The sequence below is a fragment of the Cupressus sempervirens genome, chromosome 2, assembly GCF_028749045.1.
Source record: "Cupressus sempervirens isolate cs-2001-9-10 chromosome 2, ASM2874904v1, whole genome shotgun sequence".
Lineage (NCBI taxonomy): Eukaryota > Viridiplantae > Streptophyta > Pinopsida > Cupressales > Cupressaceae > Cupressus > Cupressus sempervirens.
The window spans coordinates 195,131,762-195,154,828 of NC_143119.1; the positions used below are offsets into that span (position 1 = coordinate 195,131,762).

Sequence of the window (23,067 nt, forward strand, 5' to 3'; positions counted from 1 at the left end):
AGTAACATGGATCGAATTCTGCAAATGTAATTTTCGTTGCCATTGTTATTGATTATTTTCAAATGCAAATTTGGATCTCATATAAATATGAGGAGACATGTCTCATGAAGAGACACGTCTCTATAGCTAATCATCATTGATCAGTACATTTTAGTATAACTAACCATATGTATAATATATATAAATTATTATATATATAATATAATGTGTAATATATATATATATATATATATATATATATATATATATATGTAATACATATAAAGAATATTTATCTAATGATGATTTACCATTTAATGAAACTTATGAATATCAATATGACTGAACTACAATTTAACAATTTGTATTTGTGATTCCGATTGATTTATCATATCTTGAACCTATTTTTATTTTAGTTTTTGTTGGTAAGTGTTGTAATTCACTATCTTTGTACACCTCGGAAAGGTTTTTCCCCGATGGGTATTTAAGCATGGCTTGTAGGTAGTCGTAATTAAGCATTTTGATTATTTACTTTGTATTGCGAATTCCTGTTGGGATTCTCTGTTGTTTGCCATTTTGGAAGTGAAAGATCTTCCCTACTTGGCTTATTCGGTTTCGGTGGGATTCAACCCTCACCCTATTTCGTTGCATGCAATACTTCACTCAGATCTGACAAGTCAAAGCACCATCTTTTGGCAATTATTAATTGAAGGTTGTTTGTGTTTGAATCTCTATTTTTGTTTGGCTGATGAATTCGGAATTAATAGTTTAAAGTGCAGATTCGAAATCATTATTTTCCACACCTCCTTCGTTCCTCACAACACTTTGTGCAATTACCGTACGGCCTCCAAGCTAAGTCGTACCTCCTCCCAACCAACCGTATGACCCCCATATACCCAATTGTACAACCTCCACCTACTCACCATACGAACCCCATAGTCCCTACCATATAGCTACACTGCTAAGCACTAGCCACTCAAAGCACTGAAGGAGAACTGCCTAAAGCACTGACCACCCAAAGCACTGACCTGAAGCATTGACCTAAAGTACTAATCGAAGCACTAACGTTAAGCACTAGCCACCCGAAACACTGACCCGAAGCACTGGCCACCCGAAGCACTAGCTTGAAGCACTAACTCGAAACACTGACCAAAGCACTGACCCGAAGCACTACCCACCCGAAGCACTAAGGGAGAACTACCTGAAGCACTGACCTAAAGCACTGGCCACCCAAAGCACTAAGGGATACTACTTGGAGCACACGACCGGAGCACAAGACCAGACTACTTGAAGCACACAACAAGACTACCTAGAGCATATTACGGGATTTCATAAGGAAACTCCAAAACAGAACATTACAGTGGTATCAGAGAAGAAACCTTTCGGCAGCATCTCCGAAACTTTCAAGAACATTACCAAAATCGTTCCGAACATTACAATGGTATCAAAGCTAGTGATCTTACCAACCTGTTGAGATGATTGAGAGATTTTGGTATTTGGATCACACTATGGCGCCAAACAATGATTGAGAGTGGTGGTTGAAGGCACTACAAAAGATTGGCAAAGAGCTCAACAAGGGTATTGATCTTCCACTAGATATATAAGAAGCTTGTTTGTGTCAAGTGAACCAATTACCTTCAAGATTTATACAGAGAATCCTCTCGCCAATTAAGGAGGCCTTAAGTCAACCCAGGCTTTTGAGACAACTTGACAAGGATAAAAGATTGGCAGTTGCAGCATGTCTTAGCGAGGTCTTCACAATTTCAGCTCCTAAAGCACCGTATGATGATAACACCATGATAGAGATATTGCAATTGATAGTAAATAGCTTTCAAAGTCTCAATGACTTCAGTAGTGACCCTTTTGGTAGGAGATCTACAATATTGGAGAATTGTGCAAATGTCAAAGTAACCTTCTCTTAGATCTTGAATAGCAAAATTTGGTCCATGATATGTTTCATCACTTCTTGGTCACCATCAAGGAAGATCATGATACTAAGATTTCAGTTGCTATGGAGAGTCTTATGATTTTGTGCATTAAAGAGATGGATGAGATATCCCAACCCATCACATCTATGTTATGGGTTGTTCACAATCTAGAATGTATCCCCTCTATTGCAGCATATAGATTGGTTAGAAATGTTTTCAAACATTGTGAAGAAAAACTAATATCTCATTTGCACAAGTGGGAGAAAATGACTGACAACAATAAGGCTGATGCTTTAAGTGAAAAGAATGAAGGCATGATTACAAGGTTGCTCAAGGAGGATTTGCTAAATCTTTCTGCTACACCAACATGGGGAGAACACCAAAAAAGTGAAGAGGTTGCTTGCATGGATCTTGTGAAGACATGGAAGAATCATGTTGTGCCCATCACCGAAGTTGTGCCTATCACCAAGGCACTATCCGTTGAGGAAGGTCCATCAATTGCCAATGTTGTATCCATCATAGAAGCGATGTCTATTGCCGAGGCTCTGTGGTTGTCACCAAAACTATGTCCATCATCATGGTCTTGTCCATCGCTAACGTTGTATGTCCATCACCATCATTGTGTCTGTCATTGTCGTGTCCATCATCGTCATGTCCGTCACCAAAACTGAGTATGTGTCCGTTGTCAAGTTTGTGTCTATCACCATTGTCGTATTTTTCACCATCGTGTCCATCACCGACACCAAGTCTGTGTCTGTCGTCGAGTTCATGTCTGTCACCATCATGTCCATCATCGATGCCGACTTTGTGTCCGTCATCAAGTTCGTGTCTGTCATCATCGTAGTATCTATCACCGTCGTGTCCGTCACTGACGACAAGTTCGTGCTCGTCGTCGAGTTCATATCTGTCACTGTTGTGTGCATCACTGACACCAAGTTTGTGTCCGTCGTCGAGTTTGTGTCTGTCACTGTCGTTGTGTCTATCACCATCGTGTCCATCATCATCATGTCTGTTACCAACGTCAAGATCATGTTTGTCGTCAAGTTTGTGTCCGTCATCAACACCAAGTCCATCGTTGTAATGGGCATCCCTAAATGTCCCAAAAACTAAACCAAATTGCTGAAAGGAATTATGTCAAACAGTTTGCATTCAACCTCTTATTTCTCCGTTTAATGTTTTAAACCCCTTATAACTCCAGAAATCAAACATTTATTTGTTTGTTGTGTTTTGTACATGGAATTGGTATCATACAACATAAACAAGAAAGAAACTACAATAATATGCAAAGTGGAAATGAACTACAGCCAATAAAATGTTATTTTCAGAATTCATAAAACCAAATACATGGCAGATTTATCAACTCACTAATTACTTCAGCATTATTGACATAATACTCCAACCCATGCTTTCGAACTTGGTGCTACAGTACTTTGTCCTTCAATCAGTCCACTACCTTCGTAATATCATTCCCTCAAAGTGGCATAAGCGTCAGACAAGTAGTGAAGAAGATATGAGCAAAATACCAAATCTGCCTGTAGCCGGAAATGCAACTAAACTGCCTGATAATGAAGCCGATAACAAAGAATTTCAAAGGCCAAACCCCAAGGGAATGACGTCTAGAATGTTACAAGAGAGGATAAACGTCCTCAAATGCCAAGAACGGAGCTGCAACTCACACACCAATTTCTTCTCATATTCAACCTTGCTAATGAAGCCACAAATGCTTCCTTTTATTCTATTTCCAAGGGTCCGCTCAACTCATATGGGCAATGTGGGATAAAAGATGTGTAGTATATAAAACATATATTAAAATACCCCTTATGTCTCCTTGGGTACACATCCCCATAAAATAAATATTAAAGTAACACTTTAATAGTTTACAATTAAATTAGACGTTACTTTAATAAAACTTCAGGCATTAAAATGTATTAGCAATCGGACTCCGAATAATGCGAGTGATAGCTCATCAGAAAGCTCTCACCAAGGAGTATCAAATCCAATCACCAAAATTGACCTGCAGTGTGTCCTGCCAACTTACTAAAAATAGTATGCCTGAAACTGAGTAAATCAACTTCGTTTTGGCCCAAACTGGAAATGACTAGGCCAAAACACTCCAGGATCCCATTAAACCCTTCGTTAGCTCTCGGGACCATGTAGAACAAGGCTAATGCACACACACTTGGTCAACTGCTAAAATGGGGACATTACAATCGTCGAGTTTTTGTCAGTCATCATTCTCGTATCTATCACTGTCCTGTCCATTACTGACGTCGAGTTTGTGTCCATCGTCAAGTTTGTCTATTACCGTCGTGTCCATCATCGACGCCGAGTTTGTATACCTCATTGAGTTCGTGTTCGTCACCGACACCGAGTCCGTTTCCGTCATCGAGTTCATGTCTATTACCGTTGTTGTGTCCGTTGTCGCCTTCGCCATATCCTTCATCATCATTGTGTTCGTTGTCATCACCGTCGCCTTGTCCGTTGTCATGTTTGACACCATCATCTTCGTCATGTATGTCATCTTCATTATATCCATTTTCGCCACTGCAACCGTGTCTATTGCCAAGTCTATCATCCTATTAGTCACCGTCGTGTTTGTCAACGTCGTTGTGTTTGTCATCGACGTCAAGTCTATATCCGTCATCAAGGGTGTATCTATCACTGTAGTTGTATCCATCGACGACATCATGGCTATCTCTGTCATCATTGTATGTCCGTCATTGTGGCTTCATCGGTCGGAATAGCTACGTTTGTCGCCATTGAGACATTGCTCGCTATCGAGACAATCAATCATTGAGGCTTCAACCGATGTTCTGCATGCCATTGACATTTTATCTACAACTAAAATTTTGTTTGTCGTCAAGATACTCTCCGTTGAGGTTTTTTCTGCCAAGGTTCCCTTTACTAAGGTACTCTTTGCTGAGGCTCCCATCAGCGCGACACCCTTCAAAGAAGCTTATGTCGTCAAGGTTCTCACAATCGAGCCCCCCTTCGTCGACATTCTCACTACTGAAGCTCTCTTCGTCAAGGTTTGATCCATTAGGAATATAATAGTGATTGTTGTCGTTGTATCACTGGGTAAGTTTGTGCCAGCATCAACATCTATGTGCATGAACATACCCAAAGAGATTTTTGAACATGACATGAAAGATTTCATCAATTTGTGTGATTGGGATCCTGGTGAAGGCTACAACAATGTTTATATCAGAGTGGCATAGCGGATGCTTAATGACAGTGGGGTGCAAGGGAGGTTTGATGACAATTCACTCATTTCGCCTGCGTGCTTGGTTTGGGATCCTAGCAGCTTGGGATACGATAATATTTATATTAAAGTGGTGTCGTGTAAGTTTGATAGCAATGTGGTGCCATGGAGGATTGATGTCATTTCACTTGTCTTGCCTACGCATTTGATTTGGGACCCTAGAGCTGTTGGTGTTTCATAAGATGATGGATTGCTTGAGGACAAGCAATCTTTGGGTAGCAAGGATTTGTCATGTCCCAAAATTTTAATATAAGTTTTTAATTTAGTTAATTAATTAATTGGTCCCAGAATTTAAATAATATAAGGACCTTTAATTAATTACTTTAATTAATTAATATTTGCCCCAAGTTAATATTTGTATTTGTGGTTCCAATTGATTTAATATATCTCGGACCTATTTTTATTTTAGTTTTCGTTGGTAAGTGTTGCCGTTGGCTATCTTTGTACACCCTCGAAAAGGTTTTTCCCCGACGGGTATTTAAGCACGGCTTGTAGGTAGTCATAAACAAGCATTCTGATTACTTACTTTGTACTACAAATTCTCATTGGGATTCTTTGTTGTTTGCCATTTTGGAAGTGAAAGATCTTCCCTACTTGACTTATTCAGTTTCGATGGGATTCAACCCTCACCCTATTCCATTGCATGTAATACATCACTTGGATCTGACAAGTCGGAGCACCATCTTTTTGCAATTATTAATTGAAGGTTGTTTGTATTTGAGTCTATTCTTGTTTGGCATTGATGAATTTGAAATTAATAGTTTAAAGTGCAGATTTGAAATCATTCTTTTCCATTTGAATCTATATTCTTGTTTGTGTTCGAATCTCTATTCTTGTTTGGCATTGATTGATGAATTCAGAATTATTCTAATTTTACAATATTGATGTCTATCGTATCTTTTACATAATGATAAGGAATTTCGATATGCTTTGACCTTTCATGAAAAATTGGATTCATCAAAATCTTGATGGAACTCAGATTATAACAATGAATAATCGTAAGATTCACGGCTTGACCAAATAATCCCACAAGTAACATCCTCAGCCAAACTGCTTCTTGGGAGGCCATCGCTGCTGCAATGTATTTGACTTCTATGGAGCTTTGTGCTACTAAAGATTGTTTTTTGCATATCCAAGATATCATTGTTGATCCTAAACTGAAACAACATCTTGAAGTACTTTTTTTGTCTTTAACACTTCCACCCCAATCTAAGTCAGTGAATTTGTGTAAATCTAAGTCAACTTTCTCCTATTTGAGCTTAAGATTAAGAGTGCCTTGTAAGTATCTCATAATGTGTTTTACTGCAACTAGGTGAAGCTCCTTTGGCTCACACATAAACTAATTTAAGGCATTAACAGCATAGCAAATATCAGGTCTTGTATTTACCAAGTACATAAGGGACGCAATCATCTATCTGTAGAGAGTAGAATCTATGGAAAGCGATTATGTCTCTACTTTAAGTTTATGTAAATTAGTTTCCATTGGAGAAGACATAGACTTGCAATTCCACATTCCAAATCTTTTCAAAATATATGATTATACTTCCCATGATTGAGTATAATGCTATCAGAATTTTGTCGTACTTCCAATCCTAGGAAGTAATGAAGCAGTCCCAAGTCTTTCATCTTGAATTCTCTAATTAGATCTTTCTTGCATTGATCTATGAGATGATCATCACCTATTATTAGTAAATCATCAACATACAGTATCAGAATTACCATATCATCTTTATCTCTTTCATAATATAAATTTGAATCGGCTTCATTTTTGGAGAATCCTAAGCCAGTGAGATACTTATCAATTCTTTTATACCAAGCCCTTGGAGCCTACTTAAGCCCATAGAGAGCTTTCTTGAGCCTACAAACAAATACGTTACTATCATGAGTTTCAAATCCTTCAAGTTGCTCCAAATATACTTCTATAATCTTTCCATTTAGGAATGTTGTTTTTACCTCCATCTGATGTACTTTCCATCCTTTCAATGCTGCAATGGCTAGGACTACTCTTATAGAGGTGTATCTAGCAACAAGAGCAAAAGTTTCTTCATAATCAATCTCTTATTTCTAAGAGAATCCTCTAGCTACAAATGTCACTTTATATTTTTCAATGCTACCACCAGCAGCATGCTTTATTTTAAATATCCACTTGGAAGAAACAACAAATTTTCCTTTAGGTCTAAGAACAATTTCTCAAACATCATTCTTCATAATAGATTGGTATTCTTCAATCATAGCTTCTTTCCAAGTTGTATGTTTGGTAGCATCTGAAGTATTGGTTGGTTTTGATTTAGACAAATCATTTAAGTTTGTTATATAACTAGAAAATCTTTTGGGTCTTTTTCTTTCTCTGATTGTTCCATAAGGTGTAGCAAGGTCTTGTGCTTCCTCAACTATTTTAATGGCCCAATGTGGTCATTTCTTTGAATTTTGAGTTTCTCCAAGATTAAGGTTTTGAATTTCATCTTCAATTTCTTCCATGTTCCACCTCTGAGACTCAGTCTCAGTATTTCTTTCAGAACTAAGTAAAGGAGAGGGCTCTTCAAAACTTAGAACTCTTTTGAATGCTAGATCTTTTGTCCAAGTATAAAAATCGTATATGCTTTAGATGTTTCACTATACAGGGCAATCAAAACTCCTAAGATGACTTCTATTGGGTTTAACCTTGGTAAAGACTTCTTCAGGAGTTTTATCTCTAAGGTAGGAGTGAGGGCTTTTGTTTTGAATATAGACAACAGTACAAGAGGCTTTTGCCCAAAGACAATATTCTAGATTTTGATCAAATATCATAGCTTTTGATCAAATATCATAGCTCTAGCAGCTTCTATAATTGTTCTATTCTTTCATTCTGCTACCCCAATTTGCTTTAGGTTATAAGGAACGGTATACTCCCTCTTAATTCCTGTTTCTTTATAAAACCTTTTAAACAAATCTGAAGTGTATTCCACTCCATTATCAATTCTAAGAGTTTTAATTTTATGTCTTGATAAGTTCTCAATTAATCTTTTAAATTCTTTAAATCTATTTAGGATTTCTTCTGATTCTTTGCATTTTAAGAAGTAAAGACAAGTTTTCCTAGAGAAGTCATTTATGAACAAAATATAGTACCAGAATCCTCCAAGAGAAGGAACAGACATAGGTCCACATAAATCTGAATGGATTAATTCCAAAACATTGTTAGTTTTTCTAGTGCTACCATGAAATGGACTTTTGGTGTTCTTACTTAGACCGCACCCTTTGCATATGCTTGAGTGGTCTTTATTTAGTTTAGGTAAACCAGTAACCATCTTCTCCATAGTTGATAAGGTTTTGAAATTTAGATGTCTTATGCCATATATCATTTATGTCTACGGCTTCATGAATTAAGCCTTGAATAGGTCGACTAAGTTCTGAATTTAATTCACACAAATACCCTTTTCTCTGACCAATCAATTTTGCTTTCTTAATTGAGGAGTTCTTAGCCTAGGTTATTACTTTACCGTCCATGAATGTAACATTATGTCCATCATCTTCAAATGTTGTGACTAAGATTTTTTTTTTCTTAATTCTTGGTGCATAGAGTACTCCTTTGAGAAGAAGAGAATTTCCTAATTTTAGTTTCAGGGTGTAATTTCTAATTCTTTTGACGGAATGTGATGAATTATCACCAATGGTGACTTCGCCATTAACTTTTTTTGATATAGAGTCTAGTGCTTCTTTGTATCCTGTAATATGTCTAAATGATCCACTATCAATCACCCATGCTTTACTTGAGACTTCATTTGATAGTGACAAATACAATACATGATTCTCAGGATCGTAGTTATCTTCTTCCCTAGTAACATTTGTACAGTTCACTTGTTTAGAATTCTCAAGGCAATTAGAACTATAGTGTCCAAACATTTCACATCTGAAGCACTTTATTTTGGATAGATCTTTCTTAGATTGTTCATTTTTTTTATTTCCCTTTTCTTCTTGAAATGTTTCTTCTTTCCTTTATAGGAGTTTGCATTAAGAACATGAAGTTCCTCATCTTTCGTTTTCAATTTCCCTCCTTTCTTTAGTTTTTTGAAGTATTCCTGAAGACAATCTCCCTTAAGTCCATTGAAGTCAGGAAGTTTATCTCTAGCACTTACTCGTGTGAAAGTTTCTCATGAATCTGGTAATCCATCTATAGCCATCAGTTTTAGTTTAGTGTCACTAATGATGGTTCCTATATTTGCAAGTTCATCTCTTAGGCTGGCAACCCTTAGGAAGTAAGAATTCATCGATTCTTTCTTCTTTATTTGTATGTGATTTAGTTGCCTTTTTAGTGCGAGAAATCTAGTTGCATTGTTAACCTCATATGCATTTAGTAGTGCATTCATCATAGCAAATGTTGTTTGATGTTTTGTTAGCATAGGTACGATATTGTAATATTCCTTCAGATATTTATCTAATTCTTCACTTTCCTCTATTTGTATCATAGTTCATACACATAGATTGCATATATAAATTGATCATGGAATCCTTGATGTAGTAATCTATAGAATATTTCAATAACTTTTCACAAAGGTGGGAGGAGTATAAATTATGAATGAGCACTTCCTATGCAACTTCATGATATTTAGGAAGTTCAAACATAAACTAGATGCATCACTCTGTAGGTAAATAACAAAAACTTGGGCTGTGACTTTATTCCTAAATTTTCACGATGCACCATAACCATATCTTCCCTTAGAATCTACTCATAATTGATTACAAGCCATCCTCATATTTCATTGTTTCATATTACTTGTCGCTGACCAGTTTTATCTTCATTTTATTTGCTACTTGTTCTGTGATTGCTGCATATATTTTTATATCTTCTTCTGGTCCTCACGGCTCTCTATTATGCATTCCATAACACAAGATTATCTTGCAGCACAATTGGGCCTGTAGGATAGGAGCTCTCAACCCATCCATCCCTTCTCCCTTCTTCTAGAGCTTTTGAGTCTTCACTAAAGTGATCGTTGATGAAATAGAGCCAAACAATTCCTTTTCTACCTGTCACTTACCACTTGTATTTGAATGCTATGTTAGTAGAAAAGTGACATGCTAGGTTTATGTGATCACTGTTCATATATATCCTCACCTCAGAATATTCTTCTGAATATACAGATGTGATTACGTATCACTGAAAGTGGTCGGTTTTTTGCTGCTTCTTGGACTCTAAATGTAGGTGTTAAGATGATTGTAATCTGCCCAAAAATAATGCTCTTCTCACATACAATGATTCTTCTAACAATTCATGAATCCCTCCTATATGCTGACTCTGATATGGCTGAGTTATTGTTAATGCTTGAAGGGATACATCTTCTACAGTCTCAATTGAAATGGACACATCTTCTACAGTCTCAATTGAAATGAATTGGTATAACTGCCATCAGATTTAGTAACCCATATATTCAGCTCATTTCCCCCCTCTAACATTTGGTGCTTCTCTGTTCTTCTTCCTCGCTGGGCGTACAATCTGAGAAGACCAAAATGGATAACGTAAGGAAATATATCTCCCTTTCTTCCTGTATTTATATTTCAATATTCAATGGTTATGTCTTTTTGTAGTGACTTTATTTATTAAATTTTAATTATTATTATTAAGGTCTTATATTTTTATTTTTATTTATTTATTTTTACTAACAATGTTTGTTATTATCAAATATCATACTAACTATAATTATATTATTTATTTATTAATATTAATATTTTATTTTGATTATCATTATAGTAATAATTATGATTATAACTATATACATTATTATTTTGATATTTTAATCTTATATTGTTATTATTATCAACCTAACAAGGAAATGAGGATATTACAGTCCACCCTTCCCAAAATTGCTTGTCCTCAAGCAATTCAATACTTTCTCCTTCTAATTTGATCGATAGTCCTGCAATAGTAATTTCAAATTGGGATTAATAAATTTAAATATCATAAGATTAGGTTTAAATTACTAAGAATAATTTTAAAGAAGAAAGTTATCTCAAGATATATTGTGTACTTCTCAATCCTTGCTTTGCCTTTCTTTGACCAATGACATGTCTTGATGAGTAACCCTTATAAGTTTTGTTAGTCTTTATCTCTTCCCAAATCTTATGGATACCCTCTTTTACTATGCATTTGTAAATTTTAGGGGAGACTCTATCCCACCCTAGGCCTCTATGGCTATCCCTTTGGGAATTATCCATCGCTATAATCCTTAGGAAAGACTTTATCTCACCCTAAGGCCTCTATGAGTATCTTTTTGGGAAGTAGTCATCTCTGTGATCCTTAGAGAGACTTTATCTCATCCCAAGTCACTAGGGATATCTGTTTAGGATTATCCCTCTCTATTTAATCCTTAGGAGAGACTTTATCTCGTCCTAAGCCCTCTATGGGTATCCCTTAGGATTACCCATCTCTATAATGCTTGGGAGATACTTTATCTCTCCCTAAGGCCTCTATGGATATCCCTTTAGGATTATCCCTCTTTGTAATCCGTAGGAGAGACTTTATCTCTTTCTAAGTCTCATAGTGACTTAGTGTCATACAATTCTCTTGAAGTCATTTTCTACTTTCATGCTATAAAATTGTCATTACCATTCACACATTTTGGTATTTCCTTTTGTAGAATATGGTGCTCTCTTACATGGTTCATCGTCTTCCAAGGTGTTATTTTTTATATGTTTGTTGTTATCCTCTTTATTCTTCTCATTTGAACTAACACCATCTTTCCTTACATTTGCAAATATAATATATGCTTTTGTAATAATCATTAACTTGAAATAATATGCTTATGCTTTTCCATAGCTATCTTACATCTTTACATCTCTCATCATATCTTGTTCTTGTAAATATTTGGTTTATAATATTTTCTCCATCATTGATTTGCGTTACTATTTTTCTACAGGATGGCAGGATTATGCTCTGATACCACTGTATTATCCCTTCAGATACTTTTTTAATTCTTCAATTTCCTCTATTTGTCTCATAGTTCATACACAAATCGCATATATAAATTGATCATGGAATCCTTGATGTAGTAATCTATAGAATATTTCAGTAACTTTTCACAAAGGTGGGAGGAGTATAAATTATGAATGAGCATTTCCTATGCAACTTCATGATATCAAACATAAACTAGATGCATCACTCTATACGTAAATAACAAAAACTTGGGTTGTGACTTTATTCCTAAATTTTCACAATGCACCATAACCATATCTTCCCTTAGAATCTACTCATAATTGATTACAAGCCATCCTCCAATTTCCTTGTTTCATTTTACTTGTTGCTGACCAGTTTTTATCTTCATTTTATTTGCTAATTGTTCTGTCATTGCTCAATATATTTTTATATCTTCTTCTGGTCCTCACGGCTATGTATTATGCATTCCATAACACAAGATTATCTTGCAGCACAATTGAGCCTGTAGGATAGGAGCTCTCAACCCATCCATGCCTTCTCCCTTCTTCTAAAGCTTTTGAGTCTTCACTAAAGTGATTGTTGATGAAATGAAGCCAAACAATTCCTTTTCTACCTGTCACTTACCACTTGTATTTGAATGCTATGTTAGTAGAAAAGTGGCATGCTAGGTCTATGGGATCACTGTTCATATATATCCTCCCTCAGAATATTCTTCTGAATATACAGATGTGATTACATATCACTGAAAGTGGTCGGTTGTTTGCTGCTTCTTGAACTCTGAATGTAGGTGTTAAGATGATTGTAATCTGCCCAAAAATAATGCTCTTCTCACATACGATGATTCTTCTAACAATTCCATGAATCCCTCCTATACGCTGACTCTGATATGGCTGAGTTATTGTTAATGCTTGAAGGGATACATCTTCTACAGTCTCAATTGAAATGGACACGTCTTCTACAGTCTCAATTGAAATGAATTGGTATAACTGCCATCAGATTTAGTAACCCATATATTCAGCTCATTTCCCCCCTCTAACATTTGGTGCTTCTCTGTTCTTCTTCCTTGCTGGGTGTACGATCTGAGCAGACCAAAATGGGTAACATAAGGAAATATATCTCCCTTTCTTCCTGTATTTATATTTCAATATTCAATGGTTATGTCTTTTCATAGTGACTTTAATTATTAAATTTTAATTATTATTATTAAGGTCTTATATTTATATCGATATTGATTTATTTTTACTAATAATGTTTGTTGTTATCAAATATCATACTAACTATAATTATATTATTTATTTATTAATATTAATATTTTATTTTGATTATCATTATAGTTATAATTATGATTATCATTATAGTTATAATTATGATTATAATTATATACATTATTATTTTGATATTTTAATCTTACATTGTTATTATTATCAACCTAACAAGGAAATGGAGACATTACAGATATCATTTTTCACTCCATCTAATATGATCGATAGCTTTCCTATTTCCTTTAATCCAGAAGGATTTATGAGGCTCCACTATAGGCTGTCTGGATGTTGATTCATGATGGGGACACAACCGAAGAACAAAATGGATACAACAGAAAAGGGAAATTGTATTAACTGAAAAATAAGCTAGTACATTCAGTACAGAGAAAATAAACTTCAAAACATGCCCTAAGGGCTTACAATAGCATAAATGTGGAGATAATTTCTCCTTTCAGTACCTCTTCTCAAACTCCACTCCGAACTGCCTTTTACAATGCCAGAAATCTCCTTAAATAGACCCCGGAGGGTTAAGGACTAGGAGTACATTCTAAAAAGTGCTAGTAGGCATCCACCGACCAAATAGAAGGTTCCAGAAGCTGCATTAGAAGTCGACACAAATCTAGAAGAATCCAGAAACGGTAACCGAACTTCCGGGAGGCATAACTTTTGAACCGTAGCTCCGATTGACGAACCGTTTACATTTTCGAAAAGCTCTTGAAGCGCTTTATAGCCCGATGGACCAGCTTTGCTCGTCCCCCATTTTTCGGCCCTTTTTGAGGTCATTTAATGCCCCTAACTTGACTTTGAAGCATTCTTAGGAGGTCTCCAAAACCCGAAAAACTGCAATAACTTTCAAACAGTGGGGCCTTTTGACCTAATTCTTTTTCTGGAATGCTCTAAATTACAATTACATTCATCTAGCCAATTTACACCTCCTAGTTCACCAAAATGATGGCTCAATTACATACTCCTATTTTTTCGAGATTTACACGAACACTGATAGTGGAACTGTGAGAGTTGGAACCTTTATTTGACCCAAATGGGTATCCAAAAATGAAAACACATGAAACAGAAACTAAGTCTAAGTATATTTTTTTGGGTGACACAGGATTGCCCTTATACCTCTGGATGCTCCTACATCAGACACCCAGGGTAGATTGAAAAGTGACCCTGTTGCTTTATGAATGGTAGAGGAAATCCCAAATGGGAAACCTCAGCTGCTGAAATCCAAGTTGAGTCCTCGATCGATCGTCCTTTCCATTTGACCAAATACTCTTCATATTGCCTGTTTTTGGTACTCCTACCCACACGATGATCTAGAATGTCTTCTATCTCCTCCTCCTTAGAAGCAGGAATTGGACATGGCTCTAACACCAGCTCCTCATCTGCACCATCATCATGATACTATGTTAAATCTGCAATGTTGAAAATGGGAGAAATGTGAATACCATCTGGTAGCTCCACTTCATATGCATTTCCTCAATCATGTTTCTTCAAAATTTTGCAAGGGCCAAATTTCTTCATTTTCAGCTTGTTGTAAGTACCAGCAGGAAATCTTTCTTTTCGTAAGTGCACCATGACTGGATCCCCTACTTGAAATTCCTTATGTCTTCTCCTTTGATCAACCCTAGCTTTATACTCTTGATTCATCTTGGTAATGTGTGCCTGAACCTCCTCATGTAGACGCTTGATATGTTCAGCAAATTCCCCAGCTTCAGCACTTGTCCTCTCCCCTTGTTCTATCTTCCTCAGCTCTGGTGCAGTCCTTGGGCTGCTCCCATATACAATTTGGAATGGTGATTTTCCAGTACTCCTATTTACAGAGTTATTATAAGCAAATTCTGCCTGTGGTAGAATCAAATCCCACCCTTTGGGCTTATTCCCAACTAAACATCTCAGCAAATTGCCCAGACTTCTGTTTACCACTTCTGTTTGGCCATCAGTTTGCGGGTGATGCGTGGAACTGAATTTTAGGTCTGTACTCAACTTCTTCCACAATGTCCTCCAAAAATAACCCACAAATTTAGTATCTCTGTCAAAAACTATGCTCCTTGGAAGACCATGTAGTCTTACCACCTCTTTGAAAAACAAGTCTGCAATATGGACAGCATCATGAGTTTTGTGGCATGGAATGAAATGTGTCATTTTGGAGAACCTATCAACCACCACAAATACTGAGTCATTACCCCTTTGTGTCCTCGGCAATCCAAGAACAAAATCCATACTTATGTCCTCCCATGGCCTTGATGAAACAGGTAATGGCTGATATAGGCCAGTGTTGTGACTAAACCCCTTGGCAACTTGACAAACCTGGCAACTCTGTACAAACTTCTTCACATTCTATGAAATTTGAGGCCAAAAATAATGTTCTCTAAGAATGGCAATGGTCTTATCTCGACCAAAATGTCCTGCCATCCCTCCACTGTGTTTCTCCTTAATCAGATTTTCTCTCATGGAACTCCTTGGAATGCACAATTGACTACCTTTGAACAACATGCCATCCTGAATCAAATAGTCTAACCACTTGGTTCTATCTACAGCAACAAGTTCTTTACAAGCTTTCCATGCTTCAGCAAAATCAGGATCCTCGGGGTACAAATTCTTGAGTTCATCAAACCCAACTACTTCAACCTGCATTACTGTAAGCAACAACTGTCTCCTACTTAGTGCATCTGCAACCCTGTTAGATTTTCCACTTCTATGCTTCAACAGAAATGTATAACTCTGCAAGAACTCTACCCACTTCATATGCCTCTGATTCAATTTACCTTGGCTATTTAAGTACTGTAATGCCTGATGATCAGTATACAAAACAAATTCCTTTAGCAATAAATAATGCCTCCATTTCTTTAAGGCCTGAACTATTGCATAGAACTCTTGATCATAAATAGAATACTTCTTCTTTGCATCATTCAATTTTTCACTAGAATATGCAATAGGCTTACCTTCTTGGCTTAATACAGCCCCAATAGCGCTACCACTAGCATCACAATCCACCTGGAAAACCTTTCTAAAATCTGGAAGTGCCAACACAGGTTGTTCTGTTACCTTCTTCTTCAGGAATTCAAAACTTCTCGCAGCTGCTGCAGTCCATTTGAACTCTTTTCTATCCCCTCTTATTGTATCAGTTAGGGGTGCACATATGCCACTGAAATTCTTAATAAACTTCCTGTAAAAATTAACCAGACCATGAAATGATCTTACCTCAGTAGCAGACCTTGGAGTAGGCCATTCCAAGATGGCTTTTACCTTCTCTGGATCCATTTTCAGACCTTCGGGTGATATAACAAACCCCAAATAGACTAACTCCCTTTTTGCAAACATACACTTTTTCAGATTAATTAACAGTTTCTCTTCCCTTAGCCTTTCAAGGACACTACGCATATGCAATAAATGTTCTTCCAAAGTCTTGCTGAAAATTAAAATATCATCCAAATAGACAGTAACAAATTTTCCCAAGAACTTCTTAAATACCTCATTCATGAGCCGCATGAAGGTGCTTGGGGCGTTCGTCAATCCAAAGGGCATGACTAACCACTCATAAAGACCCTCCTTGGTCTTGAAGGCTGTTTTCCACTCATCTCCTTCTCGAATCCGTATCTGATGATAGCCACTCTTGAGATCTATCTTTGTGAAGTACTGAGCTCCACTCAAGCAGTCCATAAGATCATCCATCCTTGGCAAAGGAAACCGATACTTGATGGTTATCCTATTTATAGCTCGAGAATCTATACACATCCTCCACTCTCCATCTTTCTTTGGTGCGAGTACTGCAGGTACTGCACATGGACTTAGGCTCTCCCGAATCAAGCCCTTCCTTAACAGCTCCTGAACCTGTCTATTTAGCTCCTCTGTTTCAGTAGGAGTCATCCTGTGAGCAGCCTTGTTAGGCAAACTAGCTCCTGGAATCAGATCTATCTGATGACTGATTTGCCTTACTAGTGGCAATCCATCTGGAACATTATCAGAGATAATATTTCCAAACTCCCCTAGTAAATCTGAAACTTCAAGTGGTATTTCACTACTACCTTCTTTATCTTTCCTAGGAATCAAAGCACAGCACATATGCTGATGTTTCATGCCATCTAAAAACTTCCTTTCATCAACAAGACAAATCCTAGCACTGCTACATACCTTTTCACTTTCCTTTTTCATGGGCTTCAATTTGTGGCGAACTCCATCCTTTGTCAGAGAGTATGTGTTTGCATGTCCATCATGTACTGCATGTCTATCAAACTGCCATGGTCTACCCAACAATAGATGGCAAACATCCATCGAAATAACATCACAGAGAAGTTCATCATGGTAACTCCCAATTTTGAATTTCACTAAACATTGTTCACTTACCAGGACCTTATGATCATCTTTTACCCAAGCAATCCGATAGGGCTAGGGATGTTTCTCCCTCTTGAGCTTCATCTTAGAGACCATCTCTTCTGATACCAAGTTATCAGTGCTACCACCATCAATGATCACGTCACAACATTTATCCTCACACTTGCATCTGGTACGGAACAGACTCCTCCGTTGTCCTGGTTCAATCTCACCACTTAGTAGGACTCTTTCATTTACCAAGGTCTCTCCTCTTTCTGCATCCTCTGAATGTGATGATTGTGCATCCTCATCCACATGAGCAACCTTAGCTTGGCCCTCAGCTCCCCTATCTGTCCTTCCTTGTCGTTGAGGGCATTCAAAGGCACGATGACCTTCTTCATTGCAATGGAAACAGGTACCACGGAAGCCTCCTCTTCCTTGTCCACGTCCTCTACCTCTTCCTCTCTGATTTCCAAAGTCTTGATCATGGGAGCGGTTGAAACCCTCATTCCTCTGGTTCCTGCTAGTACCCACATCTTCATTTTTCTTTTGGGTTTCATTGCGGCCTCCAGATGATCTACCGCTTCCCCTTCCTCCTTGACCGCGCCCTCGTTGTCTTCCTTCAAACTTTTTATTCAGCTTCTCTTCAACTCGTAGGGCAAACTGGTATGCCTCTTCAACGCTGGTCATTCTTACCAGACTTAATTCCTCCTGGATGCTAGGTCGCAACCCACTGATATAACGAGCAACCTTCTCCTTATTTGCTTCTGCATGCCCCGCTCTAATCAAGAGTCGGTAAAATTCCTCTGTATATTCATGGACTGATCTTCCTGCTTGCTTTTAACCCATGCATCTTCTTAAACAAATCAAGCTCGTAGTCCACAGGAATGAACTGCTTCTTCAATTTGTCCACCATGCGATCCCATCTTATGATCTTCTCCTTTCCTCTTCTGTTTCTTTCCAATTGAACCTCTTGCCACCAGATTTTGGCATGGCCTTTCAGTTTGGCCTTTGCAAACTTAACACTATCTGGGTCCCTGATATCCTCATACTCAAAGTATTCTTCCAGTTCATTGATCCGATCGATCAACTCATCTGGTTTCAAACTTCCTGAAAATACACCCACTTCAATTGTAGGTCTTTTCCCAAACTTAGTAATGGCCCTAAAAAGCTTTTCCTCTGCATGATTTAGAACTTCCCCTTCTGGTCCAATTTCATCTTTTTCGTTGTCATCTTCACTTTCATCACCTGCAGCCACAGCTGCTCCTCTACGGAGCTCCTCTTGCAATGCTTGTACCTGCCTTTGGAGGGCTCTAACCTCCTCAGGATTAATAGCTCTAGCCCTTCCGCCACGCTCTCTTCGTGGAGGCATCTTCTTAACTCAAACCCACAACCACACAGTCCTGGTGCAAACTGCCTCACAGTCGGCGCTCTGTCTACACACTCAGGAAAACTAGCTATGATACCACTTGATGGGGACACAACCCAAGAACAGAATGGACACAACAGAAAAGGGAAATTGTATTAACTGAAAAATAAGCTAGTACATTCAGTACAGAGAAAATAAACTTCAAAACATGCCCTAAGGGCTTACAATAGCATAAATGTGGAGATAATTTCTCCTTTCAGTACCTCTTCTCAAACTCCACTCCGAACTGCCTTTTACAATGCCAGAAATCTCCTTAAATAGACCCCGGAGGGTTAAGGACTAGGAGTACATTCTAGAAAGTGCTAGTAGGCATCCACCGACCAAATAGAAGGTTCTAGAAGCTGCGTTAGAAGTCGACGCAAATCTAGAAGAATCCAAAAACGGTAACCGAACTTCCGTAAGGCATAACTTTTGAACCGTAGCTCCGATTGACGAACTGTTTACATTTTCGAAAAGCTCTCGAAGCGCTCCATAGCCCCATGGACCAGCTTCGCTCATCCCCCATTTTTCGGCCCTTTTTGAGGTCATTTAATGCCCCTAACTTGACTTTGAAGCATTCTTAGGAGGTCTCCAAAACCCGAAAAATTGCAATAACTTTCAAACCGTGGGGCCTTTTGACCTGATTCTTTTTCTGGAATGCTCTAAATTACAATTACATTCATCTAGCCAATTTACACCTCCTAGTTCACCAAAATGATGGCTCAATTACATACTCCTATTTTTTCGAGATTTACACGAACACTGATAGTGGAATTGTGAGAGTTGGAACCTTTATTTGACCCAAATGGGTATCCAAAAATGAAAACACATGAAACAGAAACTAAGTCTAAGTATATTTTTTTGGGTGACACAGGATTGCCCTTATACCTCTGGATGCTCCTGCATCAATTCAACAAATTGTTTTACATCATTTTCTTCGAGAATCATCATGATTTTGAATTTCCAAGCATCGAAGTGTTCTTTTCCATCAAACCTGTCCACAGGTCTGATTGTGTATGCCATTGAAGATAAGAGAATGATGCTAGATATATATGAGGTCTGATTACTTAATTTGCAGAGCCTAGGTTCAACTACCAGAGCTCTAGTACCATGTAAAGTTTCTACAAATTTTGTTCTAAAACTCAAACTTCTATAACATCCTTTGAATTGTTGAAAATGATCTTCTTAATGTTCTGAAGGTAGGAGAAGTTATCACCTTTAACTCTGATTTGAATTTGTTTTATATCTGCAATAAATTCGTATAAGTATTATTGCTTGAGGGAGCAGACTTATGTTTATTGTGTGTCCTCAAACTAAAATAACACCTACCCTTTATATCAAGACCAAAGGGCATGTCCCTTAAAGGGACATGACCCTCTCTAGGTCGGCCCAAACACCACTTGTAGAAATCAGCGCCTTAAGGAAATAATACAATGATTAACTAACATAACAATATGTTATAGTTAGTACAAGATATAATTTCTGCCAAGGATCGCCCCCCATTCTAATGCCAAGTCTAGTGTATATATATATGCTTTCTATGATATAATGGGAGAAGATTAAGGTGCGGTCTGCACTTCTCAGACCACTATGAATATCAATGTTAATATTTAACAATATCAATGATATTTAAATCTCCTTCTGATATTAACCATTAGCCATCGACATGATACTAACACCAAAGATCTTGGCCCTACCAAATGACTTGCTATAAATAATATGTCAGAATGCATCCAAACACCTCAAATTCATCTGGAATAAAAACTCCTTAGGCCAAATGGCCTCAAAGTCCCTTAGATGACCTATTTAGCCTCCAGGACCATGAAGAAATTACCTAACGACAAACTCATACAACATGTGCTAGAAAGGGGACATTACACATGATTAGTCGGTTGTGAAACACTTGTTGGTTCATTGAATTGGGTTGGACTATCAGTAATTTCAAGCACCTAGACTAAATATCGAAAGATGATGTCTTCATTACCCAAAAGTAACTATGATCCATTGGATTCATCTACACCAGCATGACACAAGACACTAATAAATATTAGTGTTTAGATCTAGTTTAGATCTAACAAAGCTTTGTTTACTACTATATCAGATAAATGAGAACCGTGAGTTAATAATAAAAATGATGAAGCATATTGTATACTAGAATAATATGTGTTTTTATTTGCACATGGAGTTATTATGGAAGAAGACTAGAGATGATCAAAGTCATGAAGGCCAAAACAAAATCAAACATATGGAACTAAATATATATCTAATTTTAAATATTGTCATTTAAAGGTGCACTGAAAGTGCTACTCTTTGTTTCTCCTATCATGCCATACCCACCAATAATCTCCTTATTGTTTCAAAGATTTTTTCCATACATAGGATTTAATCTTGATAAGGATAGTAAAATTAAACTATTCAAAACAACTCACCTTCTATATGATCGCGATGATGATGTGTCACAAAAACCACGAGTTTTTGTGGCAATGAAGAAACAATCTTTGTCAACTGTTATGCAAGAAATGAAAACAAGAAAGAAATGAGAACAAATTTTGAAAAGTGAAAATTATCAATGCAATCTTTTAAAGTATTTTTAGATGCTCCAATGTATTGAACGTATATTCATAACCAACCAAGTCTTATCAACTTTAACATAATACTTCTAAAAAAGCCTGTCTTAAATATTTCTCACAAGAAAAAATATCCATGGGATCTATTTAGAGAAATAAGAATAGTTTCTAGAGACTACATTTAATGATGCAAAGTTGAACTATCAACTATTAAACAATATGGAAAGCTCCAAACAAGTATAAAATCCTTAGCAGCAAAAGATATGTCAAAAAACTTATTATACAAAAGAACAAGCAAAAACACTAAGCTAAACATTCCTACAATGCCCCTTTTCCCTTGTCAAGTATTGTCTTCTAATTTACAATAAGCCTTAATTTATGAACCTGCACGACTTAGAAAATTTTGTACAATCATATATAAGATCATTAAAGAAATATAAGAGTATTTAGTCTTTCACAAATAAGGGTGAGAGGAAGGGGTGGTCTTATCTTTGAGCTATTTCTACACCAAGTCAAAGAGAAATACTCTACCACATCCCCATCTCACTACTCTCCTAATCCTTGCGTAAGGGCCTCATGGGGCTCTAATCGCCTTTATGGTCATCTTAGAATGGCCCTTAAAGCCATTTCACCACTTCATTACGCTGCATCTCTTCTTAGGCCTTATGGATAACCTATAGCTATATCCATCCTTATCCTTATAGTCCTTGGGAAGAGCCTCATCTTTTCTCAGGCCTAATAGATACCCTATACTTTGTTGGATTCATAGTTTGCAAGCTCTCTGAGTACTCCCCAAGTTGTCAAGTACTCACTATTTTTTTGTTGGGCAAGGACTCACAAGTTTAACACGCATTTTTATAGACACAAAAAAACCATGGGTATAAATATCAATGCAAGTAAAACACTGGTTGAAATATGTTTTTCAGGTTTTGTTTTGGCTACAAAACTAAGCATTTTCTCTTTCAAGATGTCAATTTCTAATTTATAACCTTTTGTATTTAGATTTTACAAAAACAATATCTTTCTTTAAGAGATTTTAATTTTTAGTTCTTTCCAAGTAGCCAATTTTTTGTGGAGTTTTCTTAGAGCATTTGATGAGCTTGCCAAGTACTCTATGAGCTTGAAAATTTTGGGCTTGCCAAGTACTCTATGAGTCTAAGTCTATAAACTTTGGCTGTATCTGTCCTCATTTACACATGCATGTGTCATTAATATTATAATGGTATATACTTACCTTCAGCTCTGTATGATATCTTCCTTAATTAGATGCAAAGGATTATAATATTCAAACTTAGTTGAGAATGTCCTGAGATTGAAAAATAAGTACCAATTAATATTTGACTCAATATATGCTCTATTTCATTACAAACTCTTATTCCCTGATCTTGTATTCAATTCTTTACTTGTCAGCCTTGATCTCAATTATTACTTTCTCGTCCTGCT

The 23,067-nt window shown here is 36.9% G+C and overlaps 1 protein-coding gene across 17 annotated transcripts in view; it reads right to left on the reverse strand.

The window, feature by feature from the left end:
- The window catches only part of LOC149571742 (Metallo-hydrolase/oxidoreductase superfamily protein), a 299,690-nt gene that overhangs the window by 156,172 nt on the left and 120,451 nt on the right, over positions 1–23,067 (reverse strand). For all 17 annotated transcript variants that reach the window (XR_016359873.1, XR_016359875.1, XR_016359874.1 and 14 more), the window contains one exon: positions 21,487–21,562. Coding sequence is in view for 13 of the 17 variants with exons in the window: in XM_089813150.1 (XP_089669276.1) it covers positions 21,487–21,562 (76 nt within the window). In the remaining 4 variants the exon portion in view is untranslated. The remainder of the gene's footprint in view (positions 1–21,486; positions 21,563–23,067) is intronic.